The following is a 17,689-nucleotide window of genomic DNA, read 5'->3' as shown; positions in this document are numbered from 1 at the left end:
TGGGAATAAGCACTTTTCCTGACTAGGGATGCTTTCCCGAATAAGGGCCAAACTGAGTAAAGTTTGGTGCTCATACCTGGGTCAGTGACAAGTAAGAAACAATTTGTTAATATTGTGATAAGTTCATGATCACTTAGGAATTTGATGGTTGCTGCTATACTGGAAACTGTGGCTACTCAAGCCTTAACAGCTATGTCAGGGATAGATGATTAGACCCTTCGGGTCCAAAAAGCATCAATCTCTATCTCTAGAGCCAAAGGAGAATCTGCACTAGCTATTAAAAGAGGAACTATAATGCAAATCTGGACAGTTCTGATTCCATCCAACAGAGGGCAATGGTGCACATACATGTTCGTTTATTACAAGCATCATTAAATTAGCCATGTTGCTAGCATACTTGAAACTTGCAAGTTACAACTTCATTTGGAATGTTTTTCTTTCCTGTCCAAGAAGGGCCCTTTTCATCTGCATAGTTCACCTGAGAGGTAATCATTAACATTTAGATTAGAAGAGGAATCTCTTTAAGGATGGGAGGGCATGTTGTGAGCAGACTTTTCCACTCCCACTAGTGGTGGGAGCGGGAGGGGCATTGCAATGCTTAAAGAGGTAATTACCTTCCCTGCCATGGGGTGATGTATTCGGTGTACAAACAGCTAAGTACATGAGTGGAAAGAGAAAGTAGGTTAGAAAGAGGGAAGAATTAAGGGGTAGCTATGGCTGCCACTGAAGTCAGGGGCAACATTTCCACCAACTATAGTGGAATGGAATCAGACAAAGAATTTTTATGGACCTCACCCAGTCCAAGTGCGTTGGTTACTGCATCTTTCTTGTGAGGGTTCCTCGTGTACTCACCTACACTGAACTGGTTTGATTGGGTTCAGGGAGAGCACTTCCATACATGGCTGGAGTCCTTGGAAAAAAGGAGGCTAGAAAGTTAAGAGAGGGTAAAATAAGGATTATCGCTCACAGAAAACTCCTAGGCTTGCAAAGATGTGTCTGTATGGCACTCACACATCATCTGATATATTAAGGTGAAGTATTGGATATCCATAAAGGAGTACTAGCAAATTGTGTCAGTTTTCAAACACTTTGCTTTGTCAGCTTCACAAATTTAAAATCAATCAGTTGCAGTATAGATCAGTTGAACAGACATAAAATCTTATGGTTATCTCTCTGACAACAATCTGAAAATTAAAAATGAGTTTTTAAAGACTCTGATTGGCAAACTTCCATAATACTAAAAACGGGGTTCCTTTACACCCCTTGGCGCTAAAATAAATGCTGAAAAAGATGACAGCAGAGGGTCTTTTCATAAATTGGAAGGGGAGTGGGGGAGTGCTGAAAAGTAAGTGCTATAGGAATGTTCATTTCCAACAGGAGCTCCATGTCCTTAGTACACAGTAACAAGCAATGGTGGAAAAACCTACAAATAAAGACTCCGTGGAACCTCTGGAGAGTTGTCATAAATATGTAGCTTTTGTATCCTACGGTGTAAAATACTAAAGTGTTCATTTCAAATAAAGCATTATGTCCAATATTCGTTGCCTAATGTCTCTCATTTGGACATCAATTATAAATGTACTGACAAAAAATGAAGAGACCATTTTTTCCGTTTGTAAATTATTTAAGTATGAGCGTTAGTTTTTGCAACCCTCACTCTAATAAGCTCAGGCTTGTGGCACTAAGCTGTTTCTCATTGGGTTGTTGTTATTATTATTATTTATTATTAACAGCATCATAAATGTATCCTGTGAAGCATAAACCCAAAGTATTTACAAATGCTGGCTGGATCCTTCAGTCCTTACTGAGCAAAATTCCCATTTGAGACTTTGTGGAGTCAAAATGGAAGTGAGTACGGAAAGTACCAGGGTCATCACCATCAGTTTTCCTAGGTTAGACTTTTAAAATAAAAATTGGTCAAATAGCATATTCAACTGAATGTCTGTCTTTCCCCACAGTGGCCTTCCTTTGCAGACAGCACACAGTGCAGTTTTAGCACATTCCAGCGGAGGCTCTGGGAGCTCCAGTGAGTCCGAGAGCAGCTCCGAGTCCGATTCTGACAGCGAAAGCAGCTCCAGTGACAGTGAGTGTAACGAAGAGTCACGCAGTGCAACTCCGGAGGTAAAGCTATGAATTCAAGCCCCTTCTCCCAGCACACTCTCAGGAAAAAGCCTTGTCACTGAAAGCCAAATCCTTTTATCCTTCAGAAAACATAGAAGTCCTATTCTGTTTACTGTTGTTTGCTTTCTTCTCCCTTTATGCTGTCAAACACATGATCCACAAACTCATTTTAGCTTTGGGGAAAACCTTCTGGTCCACATTTCAGTTACTTCAGAGAAATATTTAGATTTTTGCCCAGTACCAGAGAAGATTTTATTGGCATAGTATTTGTCTGGGACTAAGGAAAGGCAACATGACAAAAAATACATCTTCAGGGACCTGGTTAATTTTTTCGTTGTATTAAATTTCTCCAGGGCCACATTGTAAACTAGATAAGGAAGCCTAATTAACCATAAATACTATAGTAAAAGTAGCAATAACCACTGTTTGACTGAAATAAAAAGGCTGTGTTAAAAATGTAATTGTGGTTTAAACTAAAATGCATTGCTTCTCTAAGATTTGTTCCCTATCGTTCTTCAATCTAGCCTGAACCTCCCTCAACAAACAAGTGGCAGCTGGATAAATGGCTAAATAAAGTGAATCCCCATAACAAGACCATTATCAACAACCAAAATGAGACTCATAGTGAGAACAGTTCTCAGTCTCAAAGCAGCCAACAGACTGAAGGACAAAACAAGGGGAAGCTTAATAACAGTCTGCCCCAGACCGATTCCAAAGACAGGGCCGTCCGTAGTCCCATCCGGGAGAAAGCCAAACCACGAGTTGCCCAGAAAACTCCAGAGGCAAAAAGCTCCAAGCAGAAGTCACCAGCTCATAATGAACCAACTTCACAAAGGACTCCTGGGAAAAAGCAACCCAAAAAGGTAGAAAGGACTTCCAGTGTAGAAGAGTATAACTGGCCCAAACCAAATAATACCAGCAACACTCCCAAAGAAAAAGATACACAGGAACCACCAGAGCAACCAAAGGTTCGCACAAAAGCAGCAGCTGGAAAGACAGCTCCAAGAAAAGAACCGAGGACTAGCACGGGTCTTGTTTCTGAGAAGAAAAAGTACAGAGGCCCTAGCAAAACTGTCCCTAAATCCCGTGAATTTATTGAAACCGATTCGTCTACTTCTGATTCAAACACAGACCAGGAAGAGAGCCTGCAGGCTAAAATATTACCAGCTTTCAGTGGGCCTGCCAATGGCATCAAAGTAAAGGACTCCAGTAGCAACATCCTCAGTGTAAGTAGTTTAACTAGCAACAGCAGCAACACATCAATAGACCAGACCAGCAATGATTTAGAGGAACAACTCTTTTCACCGATCCCAATCGTGCAAAATGAACTTCTGTCCCCACTGAGGGAATATGAAGAACTCAAATCCCTCTGGGTGAAAATAGATCTTAGTTTACTCTCTAGAATACCTGGACAAGAGCCTTGTGAGACAGTGACTGTGAAAACTGAACCACGAGAGGCAAATGTGAAGCACAGGCGACAATCTCGAGAGTCGCCCACCACAGCAGCTGAAAAGCCCTCCACAAAATCCAAAAGGAAGCACAAGGTAAGTAATTTTTATAGTCCAAGGGAAACCACTCCATGTCCGTGTGTCAGCTGGGTAGGTACCAGATCGAACCTCAGTAGGGTGACCAGATGTCCCGATTTTATAGGGACAGTCCCGATTTTTGGGTCTTTTTCTTATATAGGCTCTTGTTACCCCCACGTCCCACCCCCGTCCCGATTTTTCACACTTGCTGTCTGGTCACTCTAAACCTCAGTCATCTGCATTTCTTCATATCTGCCCCAAAACCTCTCCGCAAATTGAAGAAACAATTCTATAGAGAGGTATCCGATTACTAAGACATGATTGTTTTTTTACAAAAGATGCTATACTACATTTACCAGTGCATTGTGAATTTTCATCATAAACTATTTAAACCAAACTCTAACTGTCAAAATCAATGAACAATGTATATTTGGTAATGTGTCTTTTGTGCTTTTCCATTGTGGTTGCTCACTTTCCCATTCATATGCAGTGTTCAGTAATTTGCAGTGGGATTCCCAAGAACTAGTGCAAATTACTGAGGTTTGAGTGTACCCAGAAAATGTGACTTCTGTTTAGAAGGCAGGTTTTTATTGTCTGGAGAGTTACAAGCTGATTCACCACTGACTTAGGCACTGCTTCATTCAAGTCAATGGAGTTGTGCTGGCTTATGCCACTGGTGAATTCTGACTTTAAAAATATAATTTTGTTATATAAACAAATGTGATTTATAGAAATACGATTTGCTTAACTAGCTGCTCCCCATTTGCAACTACCTGCAACGCAGAATATATTTTGACTTAAGGGACTGTGTTTTATCATGTGTTTTATGTTATTTATGCCCAAGGGTATCCTGTCTTGTGGGATATGACAATATGCTTCAAACTAAAATGTGCTTTCAGAAAAGAAAGGAAGGTTTTATATCATAAATGAATTTTTGTAGAGGGATTTTCCAGCTGAAATGGTTATGCATTGGTCTCTCAGAGAAAAGACATAATTTAAGATTTTTATACCCCAAATTTTATAAATCATTGGAAATGTGACTTCAGCTGTCAGTTCTATTGGCCTCCTGAACTGCATTAAAATGCTGATTTAGAGTAGTCTGATGATAGAAGGAGGGAGTTAATGCATGACAAAGGCTTGCAGCCCTTATGCCTGTGAATACTCACATTGACTTAAGCGGGAATATTCACGAGTAAGGACTGCAGGAGCTGAATCTCTGGTTTTACTCTGGCCTATGAATTAAAATTATGCAGAAAGAAAGGCATTTTGTGAATGTGTATTTTGTGTGCATGCACATGTGTGCTGGGGTTTATGCGAATAATACGTTAATAACTTGTAGAATTGCTAACTCAGTGGGGCGATAGGCAGTAAGAATCCTGGCCAGAAGAAGACTACAGTACTGGTAGCTAGACCTAGGGCTTAAGGAAAATGATGGGTTATCTAAAAGAGTTGGGGGCACCTCCTCACTGCGTTAGCTGGGACTCTGGATCAGGAACTGCCATGACGGAAAGGTACACTCTCTGGGGTGCTTGGGCGTTCCGCTAGAATGAAAATACTCCACTGAGTATTAAAATAGCCCATTTTGGTTGTTGTATGCTCATCAGTATCACTGCTCACGGTGACGCAGGAGGAAGCAAGTCAATTAGGGTTTGTGCTGCACGTGTTTAAAACATGGCATGAAGAGGCTGATTTGGGTTTCGAAATCATTTTATTGAAAGATTTATTTAAGGCACAAGCGCATGGGCTTGAGAGACGGTATGAAGGTTCCAGTGATAGAGCAGTAATCAGCTTTACTTATATCTTCTTAGTTCAGGCACTGAGGTCATGCAACAGGGAATCTGTTGAGGTAAATTTTGAACCATCTACCCCTTGCTAATCACTGCCACTTTAGGGCTCAGGCCTGCAGCCTCTCAGTCATCTGAGTAATCCTTACTCATGAAAGTTGTCTCATTGACTTCAAGTATATTAACGAGTAAAAGATATTCATGTGAATAAGATTTTGCAGAATCAGGTCCTGAGATCTTGATTATTTATTCATTATGATGCAATACAGAAGCAAACTATAGTAAAGTGAGGCGTTTGCTTTACAATTATCCAGCTGGGTTAGTTGTTATATAACTTAGTCATGTGCTTGCAACACAGATCACCACATTTAGGGCTTTTTTTTTTAGTTATTTTCACTTCTCTTAGATATCAGTATTTTAGCTGCTGCTGCTGCTACTACAAAGGAAATATGCTGAGATTCTTCACTTTCTCTTAATGGTAAGGTGAATTTTTGCTTAGATGCTGCATTTTTTAAGCTGTTCTTGTTTTGTTCAAGCAGTCCGAAAGCTTGGATACATTTGGTGAAAGCAAGAAACAGCGTCTGGACGACACCTCAGCCTCATGCCTGCTCCCACCATGTATTTCTCCAATACCTAATCACAGATTAACCAGCACTAAAGAGTAAGTATTTCTTACTACTGAGCTGTAATTTAATAACTGTGCTCTTCAAAAGCATTTGTTGTGGAACTCTGTGAGAAAGCATGGACGTTGCCCAGTGGCTTGGTGTCATGGAGAGGGATCCATGTTTTCTGAATGGACTTGAGCTGTCCTTTTGCTGGGCTTGCAGAAACCACAATATCACCGAGGCACTGAAGTGTGGATATACACATGTATCCTGTCCTCTCAGCCAGGTCCATGCTGCCCTGATTATCCCGACCCTGAACACCGGGAGTTTTCTACTGAAAAATAAATCTGTTTTCTGAAGGCCAAATCTTGGTTTTACTGAAACCGACAGTGGTTTTGTCATTAACCTCAGTGGGATCAGGATTTGCCCCTTATAAATAGACATATATAAAATAAAATGATGTTTTTGTTACAGAATTGTCTGATTCTAGTTATGGAACAAAGTCCTTATTCTAAATATGATTCCGCCTCAGCTATGGAGCAGTCCTGCCAAATGCCTAGTGGAGTCCTGGCATGTTAACCTCATACAATACAAAGCTAGTAGAAAGTACTTAACTTTAAGTAGCACTTTATTTTTGCAGGGTACATATAACCATATAATTGGTGTCTCTCTGAAGTATTGCATTTTGTTTGAAATGGCTATAATGCATCAGCAATCAGGCACCGCATGAATGACATTTAATATTATTATAATCACAGGATTAACATTCTGTAAATAGAGAGAAAGCCTATCAGTTTTGCGCTTTATTGGCTTCAGAGGTGTAACTTCTGATTTCCACTGGTGCAAGCAAAGATTCAGGCTCAGAAAGTACATGATCTTGGGGAAAAGGTATCATAGTGGCAATATTTAAATTTATGAAGAAGTTCTGAAATTAATTTTTTAATTTGCATCTTTTAAAGCCATTATGAAGTCTACAGAGCAGATTATAATCTTATTTATACTGCTTTAGTTACAGAGTAACTCCACTTTGTCCAGATTTACACCACTGAAAATTAGATCAGAGTCTGATCCTTTGTGTTGTTGAGTCTGGAAAAGGCAGATGATTTGCAGGTGATGGTGTGGTCCATAACATGTTGCACATTTAGTAAGCATCATGATGGGTGTTCCCAATTGTCATTCCTGAAAATACGAGCTGAGATATATTGCAGAGGGAATAAAAAATTATCCATCCCCACCACTTCCATTATCCATTAAAAAAAAATTCTTTTCCTGTCTCAAATAAGCCCTAGGGATCCACCCTCAACCTGATGTTTCTTAATTTGAGCTTGTTTTCCAGGTCATTAATTTGATTCCTTAGAGCTTTCAAGCCTTTGGTATTCTCGGTTAAAATATAATTGTGTCCATCAGTAGTTATTTCCATATGTTAGCTTTTTCCCTCGCCCGCTGTGAATTGTGAACCAAAATTTTTGACTCCTTAGTCACTGACGTGATTGAGGCCTGGATCACATCAAGTTCATTATTAATATTTTCCGAGTTCATTTTAAACAAATCCTGTATTGTTTGATAATTCAGGTCTGCAACTCCCAGTGATGTGCAGTTGAATGTAGATCAACCCTGATCCCAAGACTAGGGGATTGAATGTGTAATGACAAATTTCTGCATAGCCCCAGATTATTTTTAAGCATTCAGGAGCAGTTCTATTTTCCATCAGGGATAAAGTACAAAAAATGAGTCCAACTAGTCACTGATTCAAAGGTAAGGGGAAAATAACGCGGCAGTGGCAAAATAGTAAAAGAGAGGCTTGTCACGTAAGCCCCAAATTTTATTCCCAAAGGTTCTGCATATTAATACAGTAGAGCCTTGATAATCTGTATTTAATTATTGTGAGAACAATTATGATATAGCAAGTAAAGCCCAATCCTACAATCATGTCTGAGTGAATTAATCTTTGCCTGTATGCAGATCCCCATTGGGCACAGGGATCCACCCACACAGATCCGATTGAAGTATCAGGATCCAGAGGGTTATATTTTTAAAAGTATTTAAGTGCCTAGCAATGCAATAGGTGCCTACTAGGATTTTCAAGAGTGCCTAATTACCTTTAAACCTGGCTGTCAGTGAACAGAAATAACAGAACAAGCAACGATACCATATCACAAAGACAGGTTTTTAGAAAGCCACATGCATCAATGTTTTGGCAATTAAATGCCTAATTTACACATGCTGTTTCCATAACTGCAGAAGTAAACTGGGTGTTTGCATTCTCAGATGGTCAGTTATGCACCTAATAACCACTTGCACACACAAATACCCCATTTTTATTATGCAGCCATAGTAATTGCATAAACAATTAGGTACCCATGTGCTTGTATATTCTCATACATAAGCCTTTTTCTCAGATTTGAACCAAGATATACTATATATAATTATTTTAATAATTACAGTTCAATTTTAATTAATTCTAATATGTCATAATGTGCTAGCGAATGTATTTTTAGTAACATGAAATCTCCCTATTACACTAGGGGCTTGAAGTTAATGGGAGTCTTTCTGTTCACTTGTGGCTTTAGGGTCATTCCCTAGGATACTAAATCTTTCTGAAAAGTGGGAGGAGATAACCTTTTTTTTTTTTTTACTGTGAATTGTAAAGTTTGTAGGTTAGAGAGGATCGGATGCATTAATTTTATATATACTTGATGAAAATTGTATTAACTCCATCTTGGTTTTTCATTTCAGGGCAGACAAATAACATTTTTTGTACAATCTTTCCTTATTAAGTCCACAGGGTAACAGCAGCAGAGAGGAGAGCGTATTTAGTGGTTCAGAAATTAAGTATTGTATTCCTAGAGTATAGGATCTCAAGTTGACCTAAATATCTGATTTCTAGAGATTGCTTTGGACACTAAGCATACAGAGCTTTTTTTTTTTAATTTAATAGATCAGCCAACCATTTTACACTAGCAATTTTATTTTTGTTATCATTTTATTATCTTTGTTAATATAGTTATTTACTTGCAAGAGCAATTTTGCAGGTGTAATTAATTGCACATGCAGGTGATGGCAATTAATGTCTAACGACCTAATTTGTGGGCACAGTCCAGTTATTAGACAGCTACTTGCCAGCATTTGTACATGTGTAATGTCCCCAGCAGTTATTTGCAGAGATGGGAGCCTGGTTTTCAAATTAAGCCCATACAGTCCAAACATGCACAACATCTAGCAGACAAGAGTCTGTCTTAAGCAATCATTTTAGAGTATGTCCAAGATTTTCAGGATAGGTTTGTTTGACCTTTAGTTAAAGATGCACCTGTACTAGGCAACATATATTTGCTGGTCCCTTGGGTAGTCACGACAGCTTTCATTATAGTGTTGTTCACAATAAAACTACCCTAGTACATCTGTGACAAAGACTTCAGCTTCATTCAGTTGCTGCCACATGGTCCTACCTAATGTGAGAGTGACCTTTCCCTGCTAACCCCCTGCAGAAGATTAGATACACCATCAGTGTGAAGCATTTCTTTGGGGACAGGGAGAGTGGAAGGAAGGTAAAGCCAAGTGATTGGCATAGACAATGGCTTTGTCTCACTAATGGGCCAGAGATACTATAGCAGACTACAATGAGTGGATAAAGTAAGGGTAAAGAATGGCCTCTTGAAATTCGAGAGTAGATGAAAATTCTTCATCCTTCATTCCCTGACTCCCTTGTGGCTTGCTTCATACCCTACAATAAACAAGACTGAAAAAACCAGACAGGGAGACTTCTCATTCCTTGATAATTGGCCTTCTCTGACACAAAGATTAAACCCTGCAGCCACAAGACCATCAGTTCTGCTTGTATTTATTCATGCATTTTTACGTCTCTCACTTGATTATCAATATAATTTAACTAACAATGATGTCAGCAAATTAAATCATTGAGTCCAGGTGATTATTGCAATAAATTTATTCAAAATTAGTGATTACCGCAATGAAAGACCAGTTTGTTAGCTCATTAACAGCCCAAAGCAAAGTGACAATCCAGTTAACTACTGGTAACAATTGATTTCACGGAGGTTATTATTAACAACATGAATCTGAAGTGGATAACATTGCTACAAAAGTTATCAATTTAATTTTCCTGAAACCCTGTTTGTATTTAAAGGGCAACTAAGGAAATGCATAACTGCATCTGGGGCTGAAACAGTGAAAGGGCTTTTGTTGTTTTAATTTTTATATATAGATATAGATAAAATATTCCTCTGTGTGTGAGTATAAATATAAAAAATAAACATACACACACACAGAGGAATATTTTTGGGGTGGCTAGGTTGAGGCCCCGCCTCCCACAGAATGACTTGTATGCCAAATCTGGGTAGCTGCACCTGTAACTGAGGTGCCCTTAACAATTGAGGTGTGGGTGCAAAATTTTAGGCAATGCCCCCAAAACGGAGGCCAGCTCTCTGAAATATATACGAACGCTAGCCAAGAGAATAGGCAGCTATCCTGGCAGATGCTGCCTTTTCCAGCTACCCAACCGCCAACGCTGAGCCTATTCTAGATGTCATTAACTTCCCCCTTAGTAGCAGCAACTGGGTAATGCTGGTTAGGTTGTTATGTGGCTGCCTAAGATTGCCCCCTTGCAGAGGTCATAGTGATAGACTCCACACAGCCTAAATTCCAACAGCTGGATTATGAAACTATGAAGGGAGGCTCTGAGTAACCTTGACATCCTAAAGCAGGGGCTGGATTAGGTTCTAAAGTGGGGGATTGACTGACCTTCAGTCTTTCTGCAAAAACTTTTGAAGTGGGCCCATCAGACCCAACTCCCTTTTCCCCAACAAAATGTTTATGGGGGAGGAGATGAGCCCCTCAGACTTCCCCGTGTGGGGACAGGATCACATACCCCACCCTCACTTTTCTTTCAGAAGTGGATTCCATTTCCTACCTACCTCCCAGTGCCCTATTGGCACGGGCACACACATGGATGGATCTTGGGCTAGGCCAGACCCGCCAGTCTATCTCCTCACTCATAGTACGGTCCAGTGGATAGGAGGCTGGTCTAAGAATCAGGAGATATGAGTGTCCTGCTCCTAGCTCTGCCACTAACTTGGTCTCACTGTGTGGCCTTCCTGTGTCAGGTTTCCCAACTGTACAATGAGATAACAAATGTGTAGCTGAGTGTTGTTATAACCTAGAACTGTGGTAATTCACATGAGCTCCACATGAGATCGGAGGTCCCTTGTTCTGAAGAGCTTTCATATAATGAAGAGCTTTCAACAGGATAATTTTAGCCATATATTAATTGTACTGAAAATGCTTCTGAGTGGCAATGACAACACAGTGTATCGGGTTTTTGTTTGATAATAGTCTACTAAGGTTTCAGGAATATTAATACACTTTCGTATTATTAAAATTGACACAAAAGCCACAATTAGAAAATGATTGAAATAGACACAATTATCATTAAAATTGGTAACATTGTGGAACACAGCCAGGCTGGAATAAGGAGGATGGTATTGAATATCACCAGATTGAGGAATTAGGCAGCTTGCATTGCTTGTTCCTCTCTGATTTGCTGCTTTGAGGTATTGTAAATCTATAATTCCTGACACTTACTGAAATTGACTAAGAGGGACACATACATTTTTGTTAACTTAATTTGCTATTGAAAATTTTGCTCAATAATCATGAAAAGTAAATGACTCTGTAGTACAATATTAGTTGTCTGAGAAAAGATTAAAATTCAAGTAATCTTCATAGACTGGACTAGGACAGTAACTAAAATAAAAATCCATGACCAAATTAACATGTTAAACAGTCGGGGGGGGGGGGGTTACATAGCTGCAATTTTTACACTAGTGACCATTCTTCTATATAAAACAGGCAATCAGCCATAGCATCGTGTCAGCTTTCACGTTAAAAACATATTTCTTTTCTAAACCAGGTTCATTCATTAACCGGTATTCGCTCAAGAGCTTTTGCCAGCTGCTCTGAATCATTTTCTGTAGTGGGGCACATCAGTTTTACTCGTAAGGTGAAATAATTTCATGTTATTGTTATGGTTATTATTTGGTAGCTGTTACAAACCATTTTGTTCATTCACATGCTGTACGGTGTGATAGATATTTGCGAAGAGCAGGCATATGGGTCCCAATCCAGCAATGCATTTAAAGTGTTTATCTTTACACATGAGAATAATCCCTTTAACCTCAAATAGGGCTACTCCTATGTATAAAGTTAAGCATCTGCTTAAGTGCTTTGGGGGATCAGGGTCCCTATGCCTTCCGTGATGACGACTGACTCAGTATAGTGTTTCAAGTGTCCACAACTGTATTAATACAGTCAAACAAAATAGTCCCCCCAAAACAAAAGGCCTTTGCCATCACCGAAGAGGCAAAGAAGGCAAGAGAAGCTTTTATACCTTCACTGGCCTCCTGCTACTCATAGTCATATGAGGGCAGAATCTGCCCTCCAGTTCAATAATATCAAGTGCTTGGCGATGTAGAGAATTTAAAAATACCCAAAGGCTTGTCCCACAACCACTTCTTGTCTGTGTCCCTGCAGCGGGAGTTCAGTTAAAAAGATGACTAAGAAAAGAGAAGAGAAGTTGTTCCCTCCTCCGTTATCCCCGCTGCTGGATGAGCCAGCACACAGGCGGCACAGCAGTGACAACAGCTCCTTCAGCCAAGAGAACAGCGTCACAAACTCCTTGCAGACCGGCAGCTCTTCCTCTTCTTCTAAATTCGGAAAGAATGAGAACAAATCCTCTTCGAACCCCAAAGGAATCTGTGTAAGTAACTGGTCGGAGCGGCTGAAAGTGAACAAGATAAAACAAAAGTGACTAAGCTTTGTTCTGTTTGCTTCTCTCTTTTTTTTAATATCTATGTTTAAATCCTTCTGTAACCCCACTGAAGAGCGGCTAGACACGAGCGCTTGAGAGCAGTACACAAGCTCTCTTGTAAGTTCCATTTTTAGATCGGCATTAAGCATCCATTTGACATTGTGTGTAACTGACTAGAACACCTGGTCCCTGAGCTTTATAGGCAAGATTTACAGCAGTGGGCTATCTGCAATTACTCCTCCTGCCTGTGTAGTTTTAACCACACACATAAAGAAAAAAAAATCTTTGATGAATTTTCTATAGTGTTAGCATATTTCTTATGACTAATATCCCCAAATTCTCAGCTGGTAATTAAGCACTGTAGCTAAACTAAGCATTGCAGATTGAACTGACCGCCCAATAAAAATCCATTGAAAAATTGCCTGTGTGTACACACTCAGGGACCAAATATCTGAGCACCTGCATTTCTACCACGAGCTACCTCCTGAATTGCGTTTTTTCCTCATCTGCCTTCATCTGCTTTCCTCCTTCCCTTTGTTTGCTTTGATTTGGTTTCTGCCAACTCAAGACCTTTCTGACTGGGATACCTACATAATACACAAAACTCTCTGTTGTGGAGTAGTTAGGGTTGTTACACCCACTAAATGCCTGACACAAACCCACAATAGCAAAAAAATAACAAGTTACGTTCCTAACTTTACAGACCCTCTCGTCCTCCACCCCCAGGCACACGCATTCCCATACAGACCACATGACACAATCTGAACTCTGCCCTGCTGTCGCCTGTATGGGTACACCCTTCTACCAGATTACTCTATCCCCCACCACTAGCAGCTGTTGAGGTTTGGCACAGGTGTTGACTGTGGCAGGAGAAGACAGGTAGGTGAAGGAGCGTGTGCAGAAGGAGTGATGGAAGGTTGGCATCCCTATAGTAGAGTGGTAGTTGCCGTTCACGTTCCATGGTATAAGGTAGCTGAAATGAAAAGGGGTGGATGGTTGTGAGTGAAGGAAAAGATGTTATGTGCTGCTAGGTGGCCTCACTTCCCATCTCCTGTCTTTTGCGTCAGGCATGTCCTATGTGTAGCAGTGCTTCACACTTCACAGCAAAGTCTTTTGTGTGGGAGTTCCCTTGGTTTCTTGTCATGCTTAATGAGGGGCGGGCATTGAATGACGGGTGGGGGGAGGGGAAGTGGAGACCTTAGAAGTGCAACAAGAGAATATTTTTTTATCCATCAGCAGGTGCGCATGAGGCCTGCTCTGCTGTAGGATAAAATCTGACAGAAAGCATAGCTCCTCCTGGGGAAGGTTTTATGTACGCCCAATCAGGTTTGAACTTACCATCAATCGAGTTTGCTTGCATTGGGCCCCATCAATCAGGCTTGTGTGCACCAATCTTTCTCCCTCCCTCGCTCCCTCCCCCCGCTTTCAATCAAATAGTCAGGCTTGCATGTACTCACTCCCTAAGCATCAACCAACCAGGCTTGTTCATACCTAGCCCCTCTCGTCCTCCTCCTCTGAACCAGTCACACTTATGTGCACCTGGTCCCCATCAACCAGTGAGGCTTGTATGTGTCCATCACCCCCACATCCCATCAATCAGACTTCTGTGCACCCAGACTCTCCCATCTATCCGGCTTGCGTGCACCTGGCCTCCATCAATCAGGTTAGTTTGCGTGCACAGTCCATAAACTTGAGCTGTTATGAGAATAACAGCTAAAAATGACCATAAATTCCACATTCTTTTAAAAATCTTCCCATTTGAGCAGTTCTCCTGAGGGGCCTCCTCTCTGCCAAGTTTTGTCTAGATAGGCAATGGGGTTTTTAATAAATATCGGTCAACAATGAAAAGTAGGGCTGCAAAGGAAACTTTTTAGCCAGTTTCAAAGGCTTCTTCTTTAACATCTATGAAAAGAAACAAAAAAAAAGCTGCTTAGAAAATTCAAGGGGCATGAAAATTAACCCTGTATGAATTTTCACAGCAATTGGATACCTCCTTTTAGAGAAAAATGGTAATTTATACTTAATTTTAAGACCATTTTAGAAAGGACCCCTGTTTATGGAGTCTCTGTAATGAAAGATTTTCTTGTTTGCTTCCATTGCCTTTTGACCGTTGCAGAAATGGGTGTGTTTGGCCCCATTTTTCACAATTTCCCATGTCATGAAAGGTTGCCAACCTTGTATTGTAAAATGAAAACACTCAAGTTGCATTAGAATGTAAGTGACAATTCACTTTACCTTATTCGCTTGTCCCTATTGCTTTCTGATATCATCATGTCACTTTATTTCAAACTGCCAGAGCAGGACACATGCCTTCCACCAAAATCAATGCCAAAATGAACTGCGTATGTCAGCAAATAAACAGTGCTATGTAAACCGCCGGGCTGTTTCCTCCCTCAATCCCAGCATCATCCATCAGATAGATGCTTGATTTATCGACTGAGTTGGTATCTGAAATATTCCCCCACTAAAACATATTTATAGGGCTTTTCCATAGTTCATTGGCTAATCTGTAATTTAGTTCATCTGATTATAAACAGAGTTCACAAATGAATTCCAATTGCCTAGTCTAACTGCTTATGTTATATCTCTAGCTTGTAATCAGAGATCTCTTTCCCCTCCCAACACTTTTAATAAGGGTCTCTAGCGAATAGTGTTCTGTGGTATCGATGCTGACTTTACACCTTTCTGAAAGCATGTGTTAATGAGGTCAGGCATGTGAGCAATATGTAATCACAGTGCTTAATTAGTCTAGTGGGTTTGTAGTAAAAGGGAAAGCAGGGTGATTTGTGAGGTTCCTAAAACGTGAACAAGTATCTGAATTTTAACCTCAAGCTGTGCCAGTGATGTGTTTTTCTTGTTTTGTTTCAGTGTTTTTAACACATAAAGGTGTTTGGGTCAAAGTTTAAGGAGTTAATGAAAATTCTCTTACGTAGGAGGAGGAATCTCGCCATAGACCAACAAACAGTCTCCTTGATACCAGCCATCTAGAAACAGACATCTGGTCTACAATGCCTACACTCTCCAATGGGAAACCCGAGTCTAGAAGACCTAAAATAACATTTGATGACATGTATGTAGTATTAAACAGTCCAAACATGTGGAGTAAGATTTTATCTAAATGTCTAATAATCCATTTGTGCTGAATATGAGTTATATGCTTGGGGTCTGTATCAACAGTCTTCACGCAGGCAATACATGATGGTACATAGGGTTTTTCTCCTGACAAATGAATTTTTATCATTTATTAAGAGTTTTTTGACAAATGTTTTCAGATTATAAATGTTGAACTCCAGGGTAATTCTTCCCTAATTTTTTATTTTAGCTTCTCTAATGGAAACTTGTTAGAGTTAATCAGTTTGAGTTATTTTGCCGTTTCCTCTATTTGGCACACATTAATGGCCCCCTTTGGGCTGCTGTTTTCCACAGCTAGCCATTTGTGTTCATCAGTCACATGCTCAGTAAGCATATCATTACATTCAGCAGCTTCGTATTAATATCAGAATAAATTTAAACAAATAAGTGGGCATATTTGTCTATTAGAAATGGTCAGCATTCTTCTCAGATAACGTTTGTCCAACAGTAGGAAAACGTAGCCCTGAAGGAATTAAATCTGTCTCCTTAGGCTTCACAATGCAGACTATTACATGCAAGAGGCTAAGAAGCTAAAGCACAAAGCAGACGCACTGGTAAGTGTCCATCCATTTTCTGCCATTTTTTCAAGCACTGAAACTGTGTGTTTCTGAAGGGATCATCCAGTGTAAACGTATACACTGTGAGCTTCGGCCAAAGATTATTGACTCCAAAAAGAGTATTTCTATTGACCTCAGTGCATTTTGGATCAGACTTCATATAAGCTGACCACAGCAAACCCAAGTCTGAACACTGTTCCTACCTCTTAACAAAGTGTTCCTATTAAGGTGGCCTACCGGAGCTGTGCAGAGAAAAGAAGTTTTGTTTTCCAAAGGATTTCAAAACTGAAAATTTCAGAATTCTCCATAAAGGAAAATTCCAAGAGGAAAGTCACATTGGCTCTACTGAATCATTATGATATAATTGTATTATATTAAATGATGTATAATGTGATACAAATTTTTTAAAAGAAAGTCATCTCAAATGACATGTTTCCTTCTGTAAAAGTTGAAAAAAAGACATTTTTATAATGGCAAATGTTTTTTCTGGTTCTCTTCCAAAACAAAATTCTCACAAAATCAACCCAGTTGGGCGAAGCATTTTGATTTAGATGGAACTGCTCATTTTGATGGGCTATGGCTCCATCAAACTTTATCCGACCAGCTCTGCAGTACAGCCATTGCACTGTAATGGAGATTTTGATCCTGTCTGCTGCAGCTGGTACCATGCAGCAGCTCCCTTACGCAGCATTAGTGATATAGAACTCTCTTATTTCTTTAAGTAAGGTCACTATAAAATAAAATTGAGCCTGGCCTCTAAATTTCCCCCCACAAATCATATACAGGGACAACTAATAGTCTTTGGGTGGCTAATTATCTATTTTAAGGGTGAAAACAATATTTTTCCTGCAAATCAGTTTATTTGACAGCAAAGAATCTATCGTTCATGCCTGCAAATGACTGTGGTTGCAAACAAACAAACAAAAAATGTAGCACCCATTGTTTAGGAATGTTCCAGCTTTGGGGGTATGTGGCAGAGAGAGAAGAGATCAAGCTGCCGATTTCAGCTCCCCGTGCTCATTTTCCCAATTCAGGGGCACGAAGCTGTTCAGCATGTTTCCTGCAGAGCTCAGGCTCAGGTTTTTGGCAACATCCCCTGATTGTCACTAAGCTAGAAGTCAGACCTCCTGACATGCCCATTTAC

At 40.0% G+C, this 17,689-nt stretch overlaps 1 protein-coding gene across 7 annotated transcripts in view; it reads left to right on the top strand.

Moving 5' to 3' along the window:
• AFF2 (AF4/FMR2 family member 2) overlaps positions 1 to 17,689 on the top strand; it is a 488,228-nt gene that overhangs the window by 450,324 nt on the left and 20,215 nt on the right. For 6 of the 7 annotated variants that reach the window (XR_005584619.1, XM_039488230.1, XM_039488233.1 and 3 more), the window contains 6 exons: positions 1,959 to 2,121; positions 2,646 to 3,665; positions 5,968 to 6,092; positions 12,580 to 12,805; positions 15,790 to 15,926; positions 16,479 to 16,542. Coding sequence is in view for 6 of the 7 variants with exons in the window: in XM_039488230.1 (XP_039344164.1) it covers positions 1,959 to 2,121; positions 2,646 to 3,665; positions 5,968 to 6,092; positions 12,580 to 12,805; positions 15,790 to 15,926; positions 16,479 to 16,542 (1,735 nt within the window). In the remaining variant the exon portion in view is untranslated. The remainder of the gene's footprint in view (positions 1 to 1,958; positions 2,122 to 2,645; positions 3,666 to 5,967; positions 6,093 to 12,579; positions 12,806 to 15,789; positions 15,927 to 16,478; positions 16,543 to 17,689) is intronic. The other variant, XM_039488229.1, reaches the window with a different exon arrangement.

This window comes from Mauremys reevesii, linkage group 9, assembly GCF_016161935.1.
Source record: "Mauremys reevesii isolate NIE-2019 linkage group 9, ASM1616193v1, whole genome shotgun sequence".
NCBI classification, from domain to species: Eukaryota; Metazoa; Chordata; order Testudines; family Geoemydidae; genus Mauremys; species Mauremys reevesii.
This window is presented reverse-complemented; position numbering and strand designations above follow the sequence as displayed.